This window comes from Sminthopsis crassicaudata, chromosome 1 (assembly GCF_048593235.1).
Source record: "Sminthopsis crassicaudata isolate SCR6 chromosome 1, ASM4859323v1, whole genome shotgun sequence".
Lineage (NCBI taxonomy): Eukaryota > Metazoa > Chordata > Mammalia > Dasyuromorphia > Dasyuridae > Sminthopsis > Sminthopsis crassicaudata.
The window spans coordinates 636479632-636504646 of record NC_133617.1 but is presented as its reverse complement, the minus strand read 5'-3'; the positions used below and the strand labels follow the sequence as shown (position 1 = coordinate 636504646).

At 34.8% G+C, this 25015-nt stretch overlaps 1 protein-coding gene and 1 long non-coding RNA gene across 14 annotated transcripts in view; one reads left to right on the top strand and one right to left on the bottom strand.

The window, feature by feature from the left end:
• The window catches only part of KDM4C (lysine demethylase 4C), a 433156-nt gene that overhangs the window by 61755 nt on the left and 346386 nt on the right, over positions 1-25015 (bottom strand). For all 13 annotated transcript variants that reach the window (XM_074282887.1, XM_074282892.1, XM_074282890.1 and 10 more), the window contains one exon: positions 16936-17121. In XM_074282887.1, the coding sequence (XP_074138988.1) occupies positions 16936-17121 (186 nt within the window). The remainder of the gene's footprint in view (positions 1-16935; positions 17122-25015) is intronic.
• LOC141551352 (uncharacterized) lies at positions 591-22925 on the top strand. Its single transcript, XR_012484836.1, has 3 exons — positions 591-648; positions 13344-13452; positions 22329-22925. It is a non-coding gene; the product is annotated as an uncharacterized LOC141551352 (long non-coding RNA).

Genomic DNA, 25015 nt, shown 5'->3' with positions numbered 1-25015 from the left:
TGAATTGGAAAAAAAAAAACAAAACAGATGGAATTGCTAATTGAGGAATGGTTAAACAAACTACAGTACATGGATTAAATGGAGTGCCAATGTGTTGTAAAAATAATATTTACTATAATCACTTATACCAACCTTCTGTATTACAAAGTCTATACTGGCCACTTGTGGTTTGATTTAAAGAAAAATCAACTTGAATAAAAAGCTAATTTATAGACAAATAGGCTGTGGTTATTGTCTCTTGAGAGTGGCTGGCTTGTAGGTGTTGTGTTCAACTTCTTAGGTTTCATTGAATATTAGCATAAATAACTGAATGGCAAAGGGTTGGAAACTTTCCACTAATCTTCACAACTATGAAAGGAAAATAGGAATAGAGCAGCTGTGCAGATCTGGGGCCTGGAAATCTGAACAGTGCTAATTAAAGATTAAGTATCAACCATCATCTATGTTTAAGATGCAACAGACATTAGCAGGATTTTTCAATGAGGCCTTTATTTATGTTGTCAGGAAGAGAATTAGGAAGAAAGGGAAAGGAGGAGCTTTATAGGATTTAAAAATGGAAGGAATTTCAGGGATAATTTATTCCAAGTCCTCCAGTTTTACAGATGAGCAAACTAAGAGTAAGGAAGCCACTTTTCCAAGATCATAAAAGTAAGTAAATTTCAGTCTCTGGCTTTCTAACTGTAATCTCATGTTTTTTCTTCTAAACTACACTGCTTATTGTATGAGGTTTCATTTTTCATCAGTTATTATATTAAGACATAAAGAAGAATTAAGCAAGATAAGAAAGTATAGGATGGTTGCCAACTGATCTGCTGGAAGGAGTATAAACATCGCCAAGAATACAGATTCATCAAAATGTACTATCTAAATGATTCACTTAAAATTACCTCCTCCTTAGGTTGTTACCCTTCTTGCTATCTTTACCATATTTGTGGTATTGACCACTTTCTTCCTCCTGGACATTATTTTCACAATAATGTTCTCTCCTTTTTTTCTTCCTAGCATTCTGGCCACTGTTTTCAGTACTTTGCAGGATTATCATATGTTTCATATTCTGCTATTTTTGCATGGGTATACCCTGGAGTACTAGCCTGTACCTTTTGTTTCTCTCCTGTCTGTCTCTCTGTCTCAGGCTCTGGCTCCCTCATAATCTCAACTCTAACCTCTATGCATGATTCTCAGTAGCTACATAATTGGGTCTCTAGCTCCTCAGGCTTTGTTGCCTTTATGAATGATAATTTACTTTATCTAAACTAGCCCTAGTCACTCAACCACATTCCACAGATAGCTTGTTGCCCATTATTCCTTTCTACTTTACCCACTACCCTTCTGGTACTTCTTGTTCTGTATACTAATCAAATCACCAAATCATTTACTTTTGAAAGGGCATGTCAACTAACCACCTTTGACTACTTTCACCATCTCTGTGACATCCCAAATTGAAACAATTCTCAAACTTAACATGTCCAAAAGAGAACCTAGAATTTGCTTCCTAAATTCCCTTCTCTTCCTAACTCCTCTGTTTCAGCTGCAAACATCACCATCCCTCATTTTTTTCTATTTTTTACTTTTCAATATTATTTTATTTTTCCAATTACATAGTTTTCAACATTCTGATAAGGAATAGGAAGCAATTTGATAAAGGTTATTACATGTGCAATCATTTTAAACCTATTTCCAAATCAGTCATGTTATGGAAGAAAAAGCAAACAAACAACAAAAAAGATGAAAATAACATGCTTCAATCTGCATTCAATCTCCATAGTTCTCTCTCTGGATGCAGATGGCACTTTCTACCCTAAGTCTATTGGAATTGTCTAAAACCATTGTTTGCTGAGGAGAGCCAGGTCTATCATAGTTGATCATCACATAATCTTGTTATCACCTTCCAATTAATCATTTGGATTCTTTTTAATCATTTCTGACTTTTCTCTTTTCTTCATGGCCCACATTCAGTAGGTTACCAATAGCTTGTTAGTTTTACCTCTACAACATTTCTCAAATTGATCTCTTTTTCTCTGATACTGTTACCTCTTTAGTTCAAGCCCTTATCACTTCTCACTTAGGTTACTTTAATAATATCCTGACTGGCTCTTCAATTCATCCTTCATCCAACTGCCAAATAATTTTTCTAAAGCACAAGTCTAAGCATGTCATTTTTGCTCCAAAACTTTCCATTCCTCCCTACTGTTTTTATGCTAAAGTATAGATTCTTCATTTTAATATTTAAAACCCTTCACAAGTTGACTTTAGCCTATTTTTTTTCTGTTTTGTTTTTGACTTGTGATTTCATCAGTACTTGGTAAGGAATACAGAGCAGTGATATTCAGAGTCATGGTGCACTTAGAGACATGAAATCAGCTGCCAGGGTCATTCATTTGGCCCATACATTTCAGAGGCAGCACTTGAACCCAGATAGCTCTGGGATCTTTCTATCCATTACTTTGCCATTCCAAGGTAATTTCATATTATTCACATTTAGATATACTGCATTCCCTCCAAATTGGCATTCTTGATGTTTCCTAAAATCGACATTCCATCTTTCACTTTGGGATGGCCTTTGCATAGGCTGTCTGTCCCCTGTACCTAATATCCACCTCTGAAACCCTGATCATGTACCATCTCCTGGGAAATTTGCACTGGCTGCCAAAACTGTCCATACTTTGTCCCTCCACAAAGCTTCTCTAAAGAAAAGGTACCCCCACCCCCAAATACCTTGAGGGTAAAGATTATATTTAAATAGTTTTTATGTTCTTAACATCTATTACAGGGTCTGGGAATAGCAGATGATGCTTAATGCATTTCCTGGATTGGATTAAATTATTTGCAATTCTTCAAGTATCTATTACAGAAGTACCCAGATCAAGGAGTACTTAGTAGTGGCAAAATAAAGATTATAAGAACGACAGTTTTCCTAGAGGTGTCAAAATATCAAAAAATCATTCAGAGAAATGATAAAGTAGGAAAGATACCTGGGTTTGAATCTCAGGCCTGTTATTTATTCTCTGTGAATTAATTTCACATCTTGGGCCTCAATTTCCTGAATAGAAAAATGAGACTGTTAGGTTAGCTGATTTCCAAATTCTTTCCCACATGGAATCCTCTGATTTTAATTAATCATTAGCTACATATTTGGAAGTTGATGAATACGTGTACGTGAAATTTAGTATTTCAGTCTATTTATCAAGGGACAGCATGATACCAGGTGTTTGTTTAAATTACAGAACAAAGTAACGAAAGATAAATAAAGCACTAAAGTGCCAAACAAATTGGAAAATATTTTGATGGGTTTTTTTGTTGCTGATCAAGAAATGAAGTCTGAAAGTGGCAAGGCTTGTTTCCCCCTCTTCCTTTTGCTCTGGACAAAACGCACTCCTGACTATAGAGCAAACTGACTGAAAGAAAAATTAAAATTTTTTAAAATTAAAAAAATGTGGGTGCAGGAATTTTCTAGATTTCCTAGGATATGGCAACCTATAATTTCTGTTGATAGGCAACCCCTATTTTGGGAAGAGTTTTCAATTGCTTAAGTTGCTTAAGAAGTCTCAAAAATGAACAATTTTAAGAATTTCACATAAAAAAAGATTGAGCTTCAGAATCTCATAATTTATAATTCAAAGAATTCAGGGTTAAGAGGTTGATTTTATATATAATGTAACCTACTTGACACTATATGGATAAAGATTACAACAACAAATATGACTTCACATACTGTTTTAAAATCAGAAAAGCATATTACACTTAAGTACTATTAATAGCTTCACTGTTTATAAGAAAAAACAGAAGTCTCAAGGTTACACAGGTAGGATAATTATATATATTTTTAAAAAAATATAGTGGGAAGTGCTGTTTGCATAAGGAATATATACCAAAGCCTAACATACATATTATGATTAATAGCACTATTAGTGTGGGTCTTTTGGTAATGACATATTTTAAAGAAAGGGATTGGGGAAGAGTGGGATGTTTTTATTTATTTGGCTAAAACACTACATAACTGATCCTTGGCAATCAAAATGTAAAAGATCTTTGAGACCAATATTTAGCTAAGTGTAAGGTAAGTGCTCTCAAGAAAAATTAGACCAAATATTAAATGTTTCTTTACTTTATCAAGTAAACTGAATAACTAAACAACTAAACAAACATTAAGTAATGAGTATGTGAGAATAGTATACTATATGAGAAAGTCAACACAAAGTGAATTAATACATTAAGGAATAATATTTCATGTGTACAGCAATTCCTTCCCCCCAGAGGTCAAGTTGGGCAAATTCTTTGAATATTTCTTCTGTATGTTTTTTCAGTTAAATAAACAATGATGATATGAAGTGAGTGAGTGAGTTTGATTCTCCAGGAAACAAAAGAATAGTTTACAAAGTGGAGTATGCATTTGGGCTCACACCACTTTAAGGAAGCTATCTCCTCCTCACAATTCTGTGAAAAAGATAATATGAGTATTATTATCTCAGTTTGTAAAATGTAAATGTAAAAGTAATTCACTGTAGATTAAAAATGTGGAATTCTTCTAAATATATTTCCATATTAATCCTGCTGCACAAGAAAAATCAGCTTAAAAAGAAAAAAAGTGAGAAAGAAAAAAAGAAAAAACAGAAAAAAAAAAAAGAGATGAAAATACTATGTTGAGAAACCCTATAGTCCTCTTTCTGAATGCAGATGCCTCTCTCTATCACAAATCTATTGGAATTGACCTGAATCACCTTATTGTTGAAGAGAGTCCATCACAGCTGATCATGTGATTGATTGATTTTTTTTTAAAGTAAATGATCACTACCTAATTTATCTTTTTTTTTTTTTTTTAATTAAATTTTTTTTTTTTTTGCAAATTTAGATTTCGGGGGGGGGGGGGGGGTGTGGTACCAAGGAAGTAGCTAATCTGATTGCAATCCAAATCATTTATTTATAATTGTGTGTTGTTTTTTGTAGTATTAGTTTGAAAATTTTTAAGGAAAGTAGTACATTTCATTGTATTTTGTCAGTATCTATGGACGTCATTATTACTATGCTATCTAATTACTGCTTTCTCTACATGAGGAAATGACAAAATTCTGCCTCATAAACTTTTAAGATATTGAAATGTCATATGCTCTTTGCTTACTTTAACCTTGGCTGACATGTACCATTTCTCTTTCTATTATGTTCACAGTGCTTGATTGCAATACTAATGTTAAAAATTGGAATCTAGAGCCATTCCTTAATTTTCTTAAGTAGCAGACATGAAACAATAGAGTTTGCATTAAAAGCACTAAGAAAATATTGCTAAAAAGCATGAGAGTTTATGTGAACCTTATGAAATGCAAAAACTAAGCAATATGTTTTTCTTGAGGATGAAACCTACTCCTAAAATATAATGCCAGAAGTGGTTTAAAGCACAAGCCTATAGGAAAGAAAAAGATTTGATTCTTATAGCACCTCAGTAAGCATGGTCATTCATGTATGTAGTCATATGTATAATCCTGTTTAATTGTTCCTTACCTTGACTACAGACTTCCAGTATAACTTTCATGTGTCAAACTGACTTTCTGTGGTTTAAATATGTCACATTTCTTGATGGGTATAAAACCTTGGGAGTTAATTGTTGTTAAGGAATACAACAAGGATTACCTTTTGTGGTAGTCCTATTTGTAATACAGCCTAGAAGTGCCAGGTTGCAGAGCTTTTATTTAACTTAAATCACAGTTCAGTTGGATAAGTCCCACAAGGGCAGAAGGAAGCTAAGGAAGAAAGACATAACAAAGAAATCCCAGGGGCCAGCAGAGACCAGAAGGGTGGTGAGAATCTGTGTTCTGATAACTGAGCAAACCCAGGTCTGGAGGATATAAGTGATTATCTCAAGGTTATCTGGTGAATTAGAAGGTCCTTTCTATAAAGTATCCTTTCTAAACTGTCTGACTTCTTAATAGACAGATTGTTTTATTGATGCTTTAACATTTTTTTGATGACTAAGGGGCAGAATTATGAACATTCATTTCTGTTTTATGTTGTACATAATCCAGTGACGCTCTCAGTGGTTGCTGAAGTGGGTTGTACTGTGTAAAATAGAGTCTCAGACAACTGGAATTGCATTGTCCCCCACCTGTATTTTTATAATGACTATTTTCTTCCTTTTTCAGGGTGGAGCTGGAGAGTAGTGAATGTTTTTCCCAAAAGGCTATTAGTTACCACTTTTTTCCAGCCCTACTCTCTTTCCTGAGCTATACACTCTCACATCAACAACAACCTTTTTGACTTTTCCCATTGTAGTCATCCTAAATTTAAGATATTCAAAACAGAATTAGTGGCACTCCTACGAGCAGCACTCAGGCCTCCTGGAGACCAATACGGTTCTTTCTACTATTTATTATGTTCTATCTCTCATTGCTTAACTATGAGTTGATATCATCCTTACTAGTAATATGTTGACTTGTATGTATGGTTTGAGACAAATGATTCTTGGTTGTGCTTTCCAAATATTAAAATATTAAAATTGTTAATATTTATTCTACCTCATGAAAAAACAATAAAAATCATTTTATAATTGTTTTCTCACTCCTTTACAAAATATATGCTAATAAAGAACAATGAAAAATGACTGTTTTGCACTGATTATTAATATAAGTATTATTTCTCTTAATTGAAGTTAATTGTCAAAAATCTAATATAAATTTAATTCATAAATCTACTTTTCATGAACATAGTTCTCCTTTTTAGGTTTTTTGTTGGGATTTTTTTTTGGGGGGGTGAGGAGCAATTTGTGGGTTATACACTGTATTAAAAATAAAAAAAAAAAGACCTTACCTAAGTAAGTGCAGTATATACACATAGAAAAGCAGATGAATAGCATGAGAGATTGTAACTAATCAACAAAGAATCTATATGGTGTGGTTTCCAAAGATTTGCACAATCAAATATTCCTTCAGATTTTTGAAGTCCTTAACTAAAGTTTTCACATTGACATGCCAACTTAAAAAGAAGGTAAGACAGATTGGACTGTTCTATTTCATGTGGAAAAATGTTTTGTCTCATCTTACATCTCTGTGGGAAATAGTTACTGTCTAGAGAATGTTGACAATAATATTCAATTCTTAGTCTACCTTCTCTCTTCTGTTGTATAAGCTCTAGAGTAAAGCTATTTATACCTTACTGTTTAGTGATGAAGATGTATAAATCAACCTGGCATGTAATAGTAATTATAAGAGCTCACATTATTAATTATAATTATAATAGGTAAAATTATATCTATAATTGTTTATTTATTAATTATTCAATTGATTATTATTAATTATAATATTTACGATTATAATAAATATAATCAAACTACCGGCATAAATAATAAATTAAATAATTGATCAATGAATCAAGTAACTGAATAATGAATCATTAAACAAATAATGCTAATATAATTAAAATAAAAAAGTTTATGAAGCACTTGCCTTATAACAACCCTGTGAAGTATTATAAGTACTACTGTAAATTCCATTTTACAGAAGAAAGCTAAGAGAAGTTTAATCCTTTCAATTAAACTTCTTTTGTTATTTTTAAAACACTACTGCATGTGTCTCCTGTAAAACCTCGATCACTTTTTTCTTTGTATTCCTAGCATGTTATATAAGTGTATCACACATTGCAGGCACTACACAAATGACTGTTGATTACGTATTGCTACTGGTGAGAACTTTCTTTAAAACTCTATTAAGTTTCAGTCCCCATCTTCAGTCTTCCTATCTCCAACATCTAATGTGGAATTTCAAGATTCCTTGTGGCTTAGAAAAGTTAGCTTAAAGCTGAGTTTTAAAAAAAGTAGACAGTTTCCAAATAAGGAGTGAAGAAGTTCTCTGATGAGTAAAGGTCGTGAGGTTTAATATAAGGACTTGGTGACATCTATTCTGGCTGCTCAGAACTTTTTAGCTTAGAAATAGCTTTTAAAAAATATAGTCTTAGGAATTCAAACTGAAAGGAATTTTAAAGATTGTCTAATCTAACAGTCTCATCTTACAGGTGAGTAAACTGTGGCTGCAAATAATTTCCTATGCATAATTTTATCCAATCCTGGAAAAAAAACTTTGAGTATATAAGAGGTAAGCCAGAAGTAAGTTAATACAATCAGGGCTCAAAGACATTAAATGGCAGAGGTAGGGTTTAAATTCCTATCTTACTTGGAAGCCAGGAAATTTTTATTACATTTCATTGCCTCTCAGGTAAAGTAAAAGAACTAGTCTGAAATTTAGAGATAGGCAGGTTACATTTTGCTGCTCAGTATACCAGGGGTATTTAAATTAGAGAAAGTAGGATAAAACAAATATGGAAAGAAAAGGGGAAGAGGAAAATGTTCTGAACATCAATGAACCAAGAGAGGCCCCTCTTGAGTAGAGAAAGCATTGGGGAAGATGAATGCAGAGAAATCAATCCACTATCTTTCATCCATTCTATTGGGATTCATTCATGGGACCTGCAGTTCTACTGTGAAAGAGAACAAGAGAAATATTGAACTAAGGTTAACACTCTCCAGAATGGGCACTTTTTAAAAGAAGGATAAAAATGTATAAGGCAGAGGGAAAAGCTTTTTTTCTCCCTGATATATACAATTCAGATAGAGCTTTATAAAGGATGTGACCCTCACCCAAAACAAATTGCCCAAATGTAGTTGTCTTGCATTATCTTGCATATTGTCTTGTAGTATAGATCAGAGAAAATATATGCTTCATGTGTTTGTTTCTTAGAAGTTATATGCACTTTAAAAAGCAACAACAGAAAGGTGGTAGAAGAATTTTTGTGGCTTCTAAAATATGTTTACACCATGATTTGGGCCTTCAATAGATATCTTTCTTAATGTCCTTTTTTGAAAGCTAAGTCAGACGAACTTTGGTATAAAATATCAGCTCTCCCCCTAGTGGCTATAGGTAATAGATTACAGTATAAAATCTGCTTTGGGTAATTAATTCATGGATTACCTACTTTTAGAACACAAGGTTTTGAAGGCTTAAATTTCCAGACTATAATTGATTGTTGTACAATTGGCTTCTTTTTAAAAAAAAATCCATTTTGTCACTTGCAAATATTCAACATCTCGCATAAAAGTGGATTATGTATATGTGTGAATAGAACTCTTGGCTACAAATAATAAAGTTGCAACATAACATAAAAATATTTACTAAGTGCCACTATGTATTAGGCATTGTTCTAGGTGCTGAGGCTATGAATCAATAAATGAAACAATCCCTACTTGCAAAAAACTGACATTTTGAAGGGAGAAACAAGTACATGTATAAATACATACAAATAAACAAAAATAACATATATATATATGTGTGTATATATATATACATATATATATATATATATATATATATATATATATATATATATATATATATATATATATATATATATATACACACATATGAACTAAAACAAGGTAATATGAAAGAGAGGACATAAGCAATTGAGGAGGACGGGGAAGGCTTCATATGAAAGATGGTACTTCAGCAGCATCTTGAAGAAAGAAAGGAGTTAGTTGGAGAAGAAAAGGCAAGTTGCAGGAGCAGGACAGCATTCCAACCACTGAGATCAGTCAGTACATGCTGGGAGATGGACTGTTGTTAATGAAGGATAAAGAGAAAGCAAATTTGGTTGGGTAACAGTAGAGGAAAAGTTACAAGCAGTGGCATTACAAATACATATTGAGTCTAAGTTACAAAGACCTTTGAAAACTAAATAAATGAGTTTATATTTGATACTCAAAACAACAGGGAACCACCGGACTTGAATGAGTGTGGGGAAATAACATGGCTTAAGGAAAAATCAATTTGACATCAGTTGGGCTAGATTACAGAGATGCTTGAAGAAGAGATACCAATTATTATTTTCTAATAATCTAGGTGAGAAATAATTAGGATCTAAACTAACAATGAGGAGAAAGAAGGGATCAGATCTGAAAAATATAATGGAGGTAAAAATAACAGGATTTGACAGCTGATTGGATAGGTGAAGTGAAGGAGAATGAAGAACTAGGTATAATTCTGAGATTATAAACCTGGAAGATTAGAAAGATTGTAGTACCTTTGACAGAAAGAGGAATGTTTAAAAGAAGAGAGATTTGAGAATGGAATAATAATAGTAATAATAAGTTTTATTTTAGCTCTGTTGAGTTTGAGATATCTATGGAAAGATCCAGTTTTAAACTTCAAACCAGTAAATGGTGATGACATATTGAAGTCCAGTAAGAAACTGTGGCTTGATATATACATCAGGAAGTCATAGAGTTATAGAGATGATTGATAGAGCATAAAGATGATAATTAAATCCATGTGATTTAAGAAATTCAGTAGCAAAAAGTTTAGATAGGAATATAAAGAATAAAGGACAGAACCTCGGAAAACAATTAGGAGGTGAAGGATAACAAGGAAGAGTAGTTATTCAGGAGGAGGGAATGGTCAACAGGATCAAACGCAGCAGCCAGGTTGAAAAGGATAAAAACTGGGAAAAGATCATCAGACTTGGCAATTAGGAGATATATTTGGAGAGAACAGTTTCAGTTGAGAGAAGAGGTTGGAAATCAGAATAAGGCATGAGGGAGCAGGGAGGAAATAGAGGCAATTTATATAAGCAGCTTTTTTCTAGGAGTTTGAAGACAGGAACCTAATTACAATCAAGCTGCCCATAGGCCCCTCTTTCTTTGGTATCTCAGAATTCTTGAGAGTTCTGTCACCCTACAGTTGGGATAATTGGAGCTGATCAGACCTGTTTGTCACCCTACAGATATGTAGATGATATCACTCTGATGGCAGAAAATGAAGAATTAAAAAGGTTTTTGATGAGGTTGAAAGAACAGAGACCAGAAGCTAGCTTGAAACAACATTGAAAAAATTAGGATGATGGCAACTGGCCCATTGCTTCCTGGCAAATAAGAGGAGAAGAAATGAAAGCAGTAACAGATTTCATATTCTTAGGCTCAAAGACCACTGGCAGATGGTAACTGTAGCCATGGAATTAGAAGATACTTTCTGGAAGGAAAGATATATCAAATCTGGACAGCATACTTAAAAAATAGAGATATTATCTGATCAACTATAGTACATAGAGTCAAAGCTATGTCTTTCTACTAATAATGCACGGCTGTGAGAACTGGATTATGGAGGAAGCTGAGTGTTACAGAATCTATGCTTCTGAATTGTGGAGCTAGAGAAGAGTTTTGAGAGTCTCTTGAACCTCAAGAAGATCAAATCAGTGAATAGTTAATTAATTCAGACTACTCAGAGGAAGGACAAATACTGAAGCTGAATCTTAAATACTTTAGCCACATAATGAGATCCTAATACTGGGAAAGACAACTGATAGAAAATGGACAAAGGGATAGCAGACATTAGGTGGACAGATTATGTCACAGAAGCAACAAACATAATTTTGGACAGATTTTGGGAGACAAATCACAATACAAGGGTCTACATACTATGCTCCATGGACTCCTGATGAGTCAGACACAACTGAACAAATGAACAACTGACAATACAGTTTCAACTTCTTCCAGTTCTTTTTGATAGGTAAGAATGAAGGAAACAGATGAAAATAGAAGCAAATGAGGGCTCAGTTTAGGTAAGAGATAAGCAGAAGGGAACAAGAGATTTGGCTAACAGAGTGTAGGGAGAGTAAGGAAAGGGAAATCTGAACAGGTGTGAAACCCAAAAAAGTCCTCGGAGTCTAAAGGATTACAGTTCTTAGTGGGTAGGTTTAGAAGGAATGAGGTAGAGGGAGAGATGGAGTGACAGATTATAGTCAGAAACAGAAATAACAGAGTTGTTGGAGAATTGGAATGTTTGTGCATAATGTGGAATCTCTAAGTACAAGCCTGACAGAAACTGAGGCTAGGCCTCAGGCTAAAATAAGAGGAATCAGCTATATTCCAGGATCTTTTTGGGAATTCAATTATTGAGAGAATATGTTAGAAAGCCTCTCAATTTACCTTTACATCACTTCTACCCTATGAGCCCTTTTCTGCTTTAACACTGCCACTTCCCTGGTACAGATCCTTATTAACTTGCACTTGGACTGCTGCAGTGGCCTGCTAGTGAGTTGCCTGCCTCAGATCTCCTCCCTCCAATCCATCCTCCATTCAAGCATTAAAGGGAATTGCCCAGACTCCTTTAGGGATTTCTGCATCTGGGTCAGACACATAAATTCATCCTCAAAGACAGATTCTTTTGGGGACAGATCAGAGTGGGTTAAGCAGAAACTGATCTGAAGTACAAAGACAACACTAATGGAATTCTAGCTGTAAACTTCCTATTCATTAATTAATCATTCTTGCTAACTAGGTGCCAAGTTCCATCGATTATGCACTCATACTGTCAGTTGGTCACTTTCTGCCTACATTCTACTTACACATACCTCACATCTGTATTTATAGCTCTAGTAGACATTCAAAAACACTGTGAAAAGTCTGAATACTGTTCTAGTTTCTTTCCCCTAATGAAGTTCAAAGAAGCAATTTATAAATATCACATAAGATTTTCCTCCAATATTCAAAAAGCTACCATGTGATTTTTTTTCATCCTTTACAAAGTATAGTAAGTCTGAGGTGGCAGGGAGAAATTAATTTAATGACATCAAAATCAAACATTTTCTTTTTCAAAATCATTAGTTATTAAACTACCAAGTAGCCCCCAATGACATAGTCATATAAGTCAAAGCTCAGAAGCAAAAAGATGAAGATTAGCTGCTTGATTCATTTTACTGGTGAATTCAATCCTATCAACAGTCACAGAACATTTAAATATTAAAATGAGGCTCTATAATCCTAAATAAATTTTTATCTAAAAACCTTAAAAATAATTCAATTTTCTGGATTAAAGAATCAAAGGAATGCTATATTCTATATAATGTAAAACTATCTTTAAAGTTCTTCTAATATATTGTTTGTAGAATATAGAATATGCAGAAAAAGCTTTATTTAGAGTATTTAGTATATATAGTACATATATATTTATTTTATATTACATTATACATAATAATATATGTAATATATAATTATATATATAATAGTATTTAGATACTATTCAAGTTTCAGGAAGTGTTCAAGAAGCTATAAAAACTAATCACATAATATGAAGGATTCAAAAATGAAAAAAAAATTTTTTGCCATTCTCAAATAGCAATGGAAATCATTGACCTCACTACCCCACTCTTAAAAAATGGGAAGGGAAAGAACTTACTGTCCCTTGTTCAGGCCCTCAGTGCCTTCATGCTCTCTAGACTTTCCAGGATATTCTCTAGCCAGTACTCTATATAACTTAGCCTTTTCTAGTTCTTCCCACCATTTATCAACCTTTTCTTGTCTTATTCCCCCTAAGTGACACTCCTAGAGGATGGATTCCATTGAGTTAAGATGGAGGGGAATGAAGAAAAGAGATTTCTAAGTAAGAAGAGCAAACACTTTTTCTGTCCTTCAAATTACAGCAGGTAGGCAACCACTAATTTTCGCTTAGAACCCATTTTGTCTTTTTTTTTTTTAATTTTTCCAATAAAGAAAAGTACTTATGATAAACTATACTGATTTTATGTGGACAGCAATAGAGAGCTGTTGCTGGATAAGAGCGACTCTGCTGACACTATTGACATTATTTCTGATGGGAAGATAGGCTATGAGAAAGTTGTTTTTCATTCCCTATCATCCAAGCCCCTCTAGTCCCCTTCTTTTTCCTTTCTTCATTCATAAAGCTTTAGCAGTATGTAGCCCTTTAAGAGGTGGGGAAGTCATTTCAAGCTAAAGTCTAATATTAAAACAACAGTGATTACTACTTTTGCCAACTACCTGGTCTCTTGCTGCATTTCAAATCCTGACCCTGTCCATTTGTGTGATCTTAGGCAAGTGACTTAACCATTCTGGGCCTTGATTTACCAAAATGTGTAAACTTGAACTAAATCAACTCTAAGATCCCTTTCAGGTCTAAGTCTAGAATCTTCTGGTTTATGTTCCAGAATCCCAAAGCAGCAGAATTAGGAAGCATTCCTGTTCTACTCATTTTGTAGGTCTATGAATTTTTTATTTTTTGGTGGTCTCTCTTCTCATAAGAATACAAGACAAATTGAACTTTTCCAGCTCTTTTTGAAGGTTCTTTTGTAACCTATAGTTTGAGAGGCTTACAGGGAATCCAAGAAGGGATAGCAACAGGCAGAATATAATATGGGGCTGGAGTTCAACAGAGCTATTCAGGCTGATTTAGATATTATCTATAAGAAATAGCATTTAAATTCTTGGGAACAGATGAGGTCACCATGAGAATGAGTATAAATGAGAAAGGAAGCTGGCCCAGGTCTGTTCTGTTCTAAGAGTTTAGCAGAAGATAAAACTTGTGAGTCAGGTATGATAAGAACAAAGAGGAAATACTATCATAGAAGCCAATGAAGAAGAGAAAATACATGCAATGTTATCGAACAGTATCAAAGCTGTAAAGAAGTCAAAGAGTATAGAGATAGAAAAAAATCAACCAAACCAATTAGTTAATAGTAGAAACCAAAACTGCAAAGAATTGAGAAGTACTTGGGTTGTGAGAAAATGAATATAATGACACAATTATAATTTATCCTAAGTAAGGCAAGGAAAGAATATAATTCTAAGAATTTGGTAGTAATAGATAGGGCAGTAGGTTAAGAGAGAAAAGAGGGTCAAGTATGATTTTTTAAGTATTGCTTAAGGCCAGAGCATATTTATAGGCAAATAGAAAGATGCTGCTACAGAGGAGAAAGGAAAAGGTAGGGAGAGGGAATGCAGTGATGCAGGTGTAGAGAAGAAGTATAATAACTGATAGAGTAAGATTTTGCATGACATAGGGAGCAATGGAATCAAAGGCACAAGCACAGGGATTGGTTTTGGTAAGGAAAATAATTATTTCTATCTCAGACACTTTTCCTCAAATACAGGAATGAAGGAGAAGATATTAACAGATGAGGCAGAGGTGTTCTGAAGTATGAAATAGTAGAAATGAAGGAACTCAGCATGGATAATCCAATGAAGTAAAAGACTAGGATATTTGTTGAGAGAGGGAAGATGCTGGGGGCTTGAGTTGAGAAAAGGTTTGAAATAGCCACTGATATCAGTGGAATAAACAATCAAGGAAGAAGTAAGGAACTGCTGTGTAGCAATAAAAGTCCAGTTTAAGTCAAAGAATATGGATCTGTAGTGAATCCAATTTATACAATTGTGTAACTCCACTCAATAGTAAAGATAGCAACAGAGAAGAGAATGGAGGGAAATCACCCATAGTTAGGGACTGGTAAAGTACAGAAGAGAGACAGAGTACAGTTGACCTGAGTCAGCACTGTGAAAAGAGAAAGGTCAGAGCAAGGGTCAAGGATTAGAACTGAAAGGGATGAAGGTTGTGGACAGTGTCTGTAGATAAAGAATAAATTTAGACAGAATGTGACAGAGGGAGAGATGAAAGGAAACCAGATTCTGATTAGAAAGAAAAAATATCAGAATTCAGAAGCATGGAAGTTCTCTGGTTATAAGTGATAGTGAAAGCTAAGATAAAACCCTTTCTTTGGGGAAATGAAATGGAGTGAAGATGATGGTCATGGGAATTAATTTATTAAGTGTGAAGGCAGGATTTTAAAAGTAAATGAGTTTGTAAACTTGAGCCTCAGATATTAGAGTAGGAGTAAGGGTACAAAATGAGACTATGAGCCAAGTATGGGATATCAATCCAAAAGAGACTGTATACATTCCTATAACCTATAATATTTTTCCCCAATAACTTGAGCTTATAATAAAAGAGAGAAGTCACAGAATTGAATGAATTGGATCCATTGCAAAATCACATTCTTTGATTTAAATTGGACCTTTAATGCTGTATAACAAGTCCCTTAGTTCTTCCTTGATTGGCTCTATCCTACTGATATCTAGAGCTGTTTCAACTTTTCTCAACTCAAGCTCACAACACCATCTCTCTCTTAAAAACATCCCAGTCTCCAAGTCATTTTTTTTTTCCTTCTGAGGCTGGGGTTAAGTGACTTGCCCAGGGTCACACAGCTAGGAAGTGTTAAGTGTCTGAGACCAGATTTGAACTCTGGCCCTCCTGAATTCAGGCTGGTGCTCTATCCTACTGCGCCACCTAGCTGCCCCTCAGTCTCTTACTTCTTTGGAAAATCAGGACTATCCCCTGTGAGTTCCCTCATCTCTACTACTTCATAATTCAGAACCCGTTTTCTTCACCCTATCATCTTCTCCTTCAGTCAATGGTCATGGAGTGATAGAGGATAGACTTTTAAAAAAAATAATACCCAAAGTACAAAGATTAAGCCTAGTAGGATTTCTTAAGGCATAGTGCTGGAGGAAAATTTCTTTTATAGCTACTTGAAATACTAGTCATTGAATATTTTACATAAGTAGGTCAACCAGACAAAAGATCGAATTATTTAATTCTTGTCTTTGATGATTAAATCAGTCACTGGTTTAGTTGAAACACTGAGACCAGCCACAGGATCCGATGACATACCACCAACATCTTGTAGAATGTAGATACTACAGAATTCAGAACTTAAGGGACCTCAAAGGTCGCCAAATTCAAATCCCTTATTTGAAAAATGAATAAGTGAATAATCAATCCATAAATAAACTGAGGCCCAACGTGATAAAGTGCTTTGCTCAACGTCACATAGTAATAAGCACAGCTGGGATTTGACTTGAAGCCTTCAGAATCTAAATATGGTGTTTTTTAACACTAGAGAGGCTACACAGCTCCTGTCTGTCCCAGGAGAGCAGAAAACAGCCCCATGCTGAGTGCTGTCTTTAGAGTCTCTGGGAGTTAGCACAGCAACATTTTTAGTCCCAAAATTTACTAAGCTTTTACTCCAGGAATTTGATTTAATTTTTTATTCTGGAAAACTAAAATATGATACAATGCTGAAAACCCATAAAAGCCACAGATGGAATAAAATACTTACCACATTCTGGTTGATCTTGTGTCGAAAGCATGTGATGTTAACTACATAAGGCCAGTCATCAGGTTCCATCAAGACCCCAGTGGCATGGGCACAGGTCACATGAAAGGAAGCTGGGCAGCGTCCATAAGAGCACTGGATGCAGGCCCCAGAAACTTTCTTAACTCTCTGTCTGCAGAAGATGCATTTCTGGAAGAGCAAAACAGAAAATAATGTAAATGTAAATGAAAGCAAAGGAGTTCCACTGATTGCCACATACCATGAAATAAGAACTCTTAAAAAAAAAAAAAAAATTGGCAAAAGGAAAAAGGTCTTATTATATCACCAACAAAACCCATTCTCTCCAGGAATCATTGTAGTGAAAACAGCACAGCAATGTGATCTGCCTACATCATTCACGCACTATAAGAAGTATATTTAAATATTCTGGTGATAAAGAAGGCCAAACATATCTGATCACCCTTGCTTTGCTATACAATATAGAAATGAACCCCAAATACATTTCTATGAATCAGCCTACAAAGCCAAGTCCATCTCTCTTTAACCAGCAGATTTTTATACCAAGAAATGTGACTGTAGGGTAGGAAAAAACACTTTATATCCTAAGGGAATATTTCAAAAATACTGCAAGAATATACAGATGGCTGGGGATTTTTAAAAATTCATTTTCTTTACAAGGAAATTTAAAATGTTAAATGGTCTAATGTGGCAACTGAGGACTCAAGTATTTAATAATCCAAATCTGAACCCAAAGTGCCTGACATGAAAACCTGTTTCCTGAAGTGACTAAATTGAAAATCACCCCAAAGGGCATAATTTTTCCAAATATTTGTAGCTGGCTGTGCCCAAGGAAGCTAGAATGAAAATAAAAACAGCAATAATGATTATCACAATTCCAAAATTAAATTGCAGACAATTAGTCCTATAGCATGTCAGCACATTTCTTATGAGAGCCAGAGAAAATCCAACAGTTTTATGTTATAGAAGCTTTGTAAATGAAAACTAGAGGGTTAGTAATCTGTAGAATTACATTAGTACCCAATAAAACAAGAGAAATTGCTAAGTAGTATGGTGGAATGCATTTGGAATAGAAGCACTTGAGTTCCAGTCTTAGCTCTGGCACTTGCTACCTATGTGAGCTTCATATCTCTAAGCTTTAGTTTCCTCACCTAAAAATGAAGGGGTGGAACTATAATAATTATAATAACATTTGTATAGCACCTGCTGCATACATGCACTGTGCTAAATGCATTACAACTATTATCTCATTTGATGCTCACAATAACCTAATGAGGTAGATGTTGTTAACCTTAATTATGGTTGCAAAAGCTGATGGGGCAGTGGATAAAGCATTGGCCTGTACAGGAGGACATGAGTTCAAATCTGGCTTCAGTCACTTAACACTTACCAGCTGTGTGATCCTGGGCAAGTCACTTAATCTCAAATAGGGAGGTAGGAAGAAAGGAAGGAAGGAAGGGAAGGAGGGAGGGAAGGAGGGAAGAAGAAAAGAAAGTAAGGAGGGAAGGAGGAAGGGAGGGAGAGAGGGAAAGACATAAAAATATAAAACTGAGGCAAATAGATATTAAGTGAACTGCCCGGAGTCAAAAAGCAAATTCCTGATTCCAGGATTAGCACTCTATCCACTGACCGACATACTTATCTGTCTAACTCATAAAGCTCTTTCTAACTATATATCTATGAACATCCAGTTATGAAATTGGGATCAACAACAAACCAACAGACAACTTCTTTGGGGGCTGGATCACATGGTAAACTAATAGCTACTTTTTACTTCTAGAGAAGAGGAAAAAAAAACTCTTGAAACCCACCACCACCTCAAGAAAAAGTCATTTAAGTCAATGATCTTTTTCAAGACAATGAAATTAATTACCCCAGAAGACTTAATGCACCTTTTAAAAAGGAGAAGTTTTTATTTTTGTATATTAGTTTTTAAAGACAGAACTTGGACTATAATCACAAAGAACAAAAAAAGTTTTGCACCATTGGGATGGGAGGAAGAAGGAAAAAAACCACATCTATATTTAGGGCAGAAACAGAAACAAAAAAATTTATACTACACACAGGAAGATGATTTTATTCCAGATCCAGTAAGACAAATGCTGTAATACTGTGTTAAACTAGAAAGCACAATAACACTATTGAAATCATATAGCTACAGTTATCTCTCATATATGAGTTGATGAAGTAACTACTTAAGGATAGCATAATGTGGCAGAAAAAAGGTTGTACTTGGATTTAAAAGACTTGAGCAAGTCTTAATTCAATCAATACAGTATTTATTTAGTACCTACTTTTACAGGGTAGTGGGAAATGGTTAAATAAATTCTACTATGTGAAGAATCAAAGATGCAAGGGAAGACAAGTAAACTGATGCAAAGTGAATAGAGCAGAAACAGGAAAACAAAATACTAATACCACCACAATATAAACAGAAGAACAACACTGAAATTACATGCTATGAAATTAAAATAAGCAAGCTCTCAAAATGAAATATGAGAATGTACCTCCCTCCCTTCTTTGCAGAGGTGGGGAGCAGTCTGGAACATAGCATATAGTGTCATCCTTGGCTGATATATTGATTAGTTTGATGAACTGCGGTTTGTTTGTTTATTTTTATTTTTTTCAATATCTGTTATAAGAAATGTTCAGGTGTGGGTGTGGAGGGCAGGGTGGTGTATGCGTGTCCGTATATAGAGAAATATATTGGGAAATCAAACATTGTAAAACAAAAGAATTACACACTTAAATATAATAAGAAATAAAATTATAATGAAGAATGATAACAAAATATCACTGATACAGTTGTAGTCCTTTAGCAGTATATACAACTATAGAAAAAGAAATTTAAAACTAACTGAATATAAAGCAAACATGAAAAGAAAAAACACTGCTGATAGTTTTATATCAAATTAGATGTCTTCAGAATGGAGATCCATAAGTTTTTGTTTACATTTTAGGAAAAAGTAGTATGTATACTCATTTTCTCTAATGGCACAAAATTTATATTATAATAATTTACTATTAAAAGTTAATTACAGATCAAGTTGAATTATGAAATTTTAAGATACCCACTATAATTTAGACAGAAAATCAGACAGAATCTTAGATTTAATAACTTCTATATGAATACAGATTGAGATAGGAAGTTGAGAAATTAACTATCAGCTGGTGTTTTAAGGCAAAGAAATTATGATTCTTATTTTGCCATTTTCCAATAAAAGTCCTTAAAGTACTTCATTACCAGAATGAATATTTAATTTGTCAGTGTTGGTAACCTGTTCACTGGAATAGTTTCCATTTTCCCTCCACTTCAAGAGTTGATTTCATGAAAAAATTGATCACCTGAATGCTAAACTTCTTAAATGAGTTTCTTCAAATCTCTGTCACTAAGAGGACAGAAATTTAGTTAGTCACTGGGCATATATGCAAAATCTTTTTAATGTGGCAGCACTTGTATTAATTAGGTTAGACCAGCATAGCTTTTGAGGAGCCATGGCTACCTGTATACTATGATGTGACATAAGAGGAGGTCCAAAAATATTGAATTATTAGTTTTTACAAAAATCCCTGGCATTGATTTTAAAGCGTGTGATTACTGTTGAGTCATTTCAGTCACGTTCCACACTTCATGGCTCCATTTGGAGTTTTCTTGGCAGAGACACTGGAGTGGTTTGCCACAAAGCCATTAAGTGTCTAAGGCTTGATTTGAACTAAGGAAGATGAATCTTTCTGACTGCAGGCCTGGCACTAAAGGGGGCTAATAAGGACCACTATTTAATATCCAAACATTAGCAAATAATTTTTAAATATCTGTAACTATTGTCATGACTGTTACTTACTCAAACATATTGGTGGAAGGAGTGGCTAGATAAAATTTGTGTCCAATTTTCTAACCTTGTGTGTTTCAAGAATGACTTTTACCCCATGTGTCAATGATTTGTAATAGAAGACAAATATATTCAAAGATGGATTAGAAATATTAGTAGGTAAGGCACAGAACAGTAATTAAAAGATCAACAGAGTAGGGAAGGATTCTTACACTAAAAAGCTTTTCCATAGGAATTTGTGGATGAAAGGGACAGAGAAAAGTATAAATACCAACTAGAGGGATATTTTCGGGTAAGAGGTCATGGCAGTAATAACAATTCATACTGATACAGTATTTTAAGATTTACAGTCTCCTTATAAGCTTTTAAGGGAGGTACTCCAAGGACTGTTATCACCACGTTGCAGATGGAGAAATGGAGGCAGGAAAGTTAAATGATTTGCCTCTGGCAACACAGGTAATGACTGGCAGATACAGGTCCCTAAAGTCCCAAAGGGAAACTGGTAGAGATAGTACCTGACAAGAATCTCTATCAGCCTACAACTTTTACTTTTCAACATAAAGGATGGTGTAACTACATGCATATAAATGCAAGATTTCACTGACCTGAGTAACAGTAACAGAAGTCAAGTGCTCTCAAGCTTCATTTATTTTCTTCTACGAGTTTTAAAGTAGTAAAACCTGACATGAACTACAGTTATGACTTAGGACAAACACCACAAGAGCCAACGGGACATTCTGACCAGCGCCTGAGATCACAGCCAGAGCCCCAGAAGAGACAGAAGGGTCTGTCAGCTTCATCCCCCGTGAAGGGAGTCACAGCCGGAGCGCCTCAGCCCAGGAGCTGCTGAAACACAAGCAGCTTCCTCACAGAACTAAAGGCACAGGTAATTCTTGAGGGAAACGACCAGACACTCGGTGAGCACAAGGAATGTCAGACTCCTGCACTTCACCTCGGCTGCTTTCTGATTCCGTGATGTTGGACAAGACCTCCTCCCCATGCCTCAATTTCCTCCTCTGCTAAACAGAGGCTCTGTGCCAGATGGGTGTGAGTTGCTCCCAAGGTCTAAATCTGTTTGCTCACAACCATGAGGAAAAGACTCCTGTGCTAGTTGGCGATCACAAACCCCTGGGCCTTTGCTCTATGGCTGCTGTTCTCTCACTGCCCACACTTTCTGTCCACAAAGAGCCCGGCCCTGCCCTTCCGTGCACAGCTCTCAGTTAAGTGGTGACTGCAGCCAGTTCTGACTGACAGAGACAGACAGGTGCTGGGAGGTCCAATGGAAAAGGAAGGCAACTCTAAGTCTGCTCAGAATGATGCCCCAAAGTCAGAGGAAGGCCGGCTCTGGGAGCTGGTGGAAACTTGCCTTCAAAACTTATCGAACCCAGAGAGTTCTTAAAAGTCAGGCAGTAGATTCAAACCCCTAATATAATCAAGAATTCCCTTTGCATGAATTCTGGTTTTATTAGAATCAGAATAATTCTCCTCTTCCTTTCTTTCCTTTTACTCTCATGCCTACTCTGATACATCTCCATATATCTTTTGCAGAATTCATCTCAGCAAGAACGATCCTCAATAATCTCTGGGCCTTGGATTTTCTGTTCTAGCTTGAGTTTGTTTGTTCTTAAGGAGCCAGCTGCCCTAACGAGGAAACCATCCTTGAAATAAAAACCATTGGAAAGGAAGAGGAAATCCCTCCAGGAAAGTCACTTTTTATATACTAGAAAAAGGCCAAAGGGCAGAAGGGGAGTGAAGTAAAGATCTTGGCAATAAACCAACTACATGAAAAGAGGTTATTGGTAACTGAAATAACCATCTTTGGAACATTTTGCACATGCCAAAATTATTTTTTTTAAGCACTAATAAACATAAAATGTTCTATATTTGAAGAATTTTAGACAAAACAGAAGCAAGAAAAGATCTTATCTCTCTAACAAAATTGATTCACAATAAAATTTTAATGCATACTATTGTAATGACAATGAAATTATAAAATTCCATACCCTGTTGGATAAGGAATCTGAATATCAACTCAGATTTGCTGCAGAATTTTTTTTCTCATAGTATTCATTGTGTGCTGAACTCATTGTGTCTCTAATAATTATTCCTAAGAGGTCAGAAGACTCCATACCTTTTTTTTTTTTTTTGGGGGGGGGGATGAGAAGGTACACTCACTCTTCCAAAACTTTGGATGGACAAGAGGGGAGGGATGAGTAAAGTAGTGGGCCAGGGAAGCGGCATAATGAAACGCCAGTAAAGCCATGTGAGAGGATGCTGATGAACATGGAAGGTTGCATTTTAAGGTGCATATTTCAGAGTGTAAGTGCTTTTCTTTTTTTAGTGGGATATGCCAAAGAACCACAGGAAATAAGAATATGGAAAAGGATATTTTGAATTATTTGCCATTAAATGTTAAAGATCCTTAATTTAAATTGCTTTACTATCTAAGATTTTTTAATAATAGCACCGAGGAATAAAGAGGTTATGAGGAATAAATTCAAAATAAATACAAATATCAATAAATAATAAATAAGATTTATAATGTGTATTGGCACTATAATGCATGGACTCTCACCTCAGACTTCCCAATAAAATCGTGCTTACCATTTCCAGAAAGTTGTTTGAAAAGAAAAGCCTTCATGTATGCCAGCTCTTCTGAGAACATCCAAAGTTAAAGAATCAGAGACCATTTCCTCCCCCACATTTATTCTTCCAAAATCAAGTGCTATGAGGATTCCTCAGGCAAGTGTGATTTATATAGCACTGTTTTGACACAGAATACCCATAGATACCAAAGTATAGGCTATTAAGGCTACTAATGGATATAAAAGCTAATGAATTAGATGGTACGGGATGAACTGTGAATCACCAGATTTCATATTCCTTGAATACAGCATACTTGCTGTAAAGAGCACTAAAAATGATGAGCTGGGAAGCTGCTTTGTTGTTTTCATATTTTAAAGTCTGTTTTATAATTATGTGATTGTTTTTGTTATCTTTTGAGACATTTTCCTTTCTAAATAAATGACTTCAAATAGGCTACTCATATTTTAATGTTAAATTGCTGTAAGCAATGCTGTATGCCATAATTAACTTTTCAGTGCTCCAGGTAAGATAATATATTAAAAGAAACTTCCTTCCTCACTCTAATGAAATCACAGGTGCTGACCACTCTCTACATACATATTGATATATGGGCACACATACATAAATCATTATACATCTTATATTTTACCTACTGAAATTTCTATGACACAAAAACTATGTCATTTTTCATATTTATATCCTTTCAACCTAGCTAGCAAATAGTTTAATATGTTTTTAATAAGAGCTGGCAAATTCATGCAATATTGACAACCAGCCTAAAAGGTAAGTACTATTATCATCCTTGTTTTACAGATGAAGAAACAAAGGTTTCCCAGAGTCACACAGCTAGTTAGTGTCTGAGGTCAGATTTGAACCCAGGCTGACCTGACTCTAGACCCAGCATGATATCCATCATGCCACCTAGAAACCTACATTTAGGTTTAAGTTTCCCCGGCAGGGATAAAAGTTCATATACCAGTAAAAATGCTATATACAAAATAGAGTATTTTGTTGGAGGAGGTGGTAAGAGATGGGACACTAAAGGATAGAGGGAACCAGGAAGTAGCACTGGAGATGAGTCTATAAGAGAATTTCAAGAGAAGAAGGTGAAATTTTTCTTGTCTTTTTAGACTAAGGGTATAGTCAAAAACACAAACAAGATAAAATTACATTGTAAAATATGGTTCTTTATATTTCCATAACCACTCATAATGGGAAGTCTTCTATCTTCATCCTCCAAAAATTATTTTAACATTTCAAGCTCAAAGCACTAAAAATAAATGGCTTATAATGCACAGGGTATCAAATTAAACCCTTATTAATGATATGACATGATATAATATGTTATGATATTCATTTAACTTAACAGTTTATATTTGGCTAGATTCACCTAGCTTTGAATGACTAAACTAGAAAAGATGTCAGAAAGCAAGCTAAAGAAGGAAGGGCCAAGGAGTTGAGCTCAGAAGATAGAGGAGACAGAAAAGAGAGTGGAAGAGATGACTTGCAGAGTAAACCTGTGACATATTAAAAACATGGATAGAAATGCCTTCTTGGTAGTAACTAAATGTTAAATGAGAGGGAATAAAAAGGATTCTAAAACAAGACTGTGGGGAATTTTGATACAATAATATAAGAGCTAAATATAG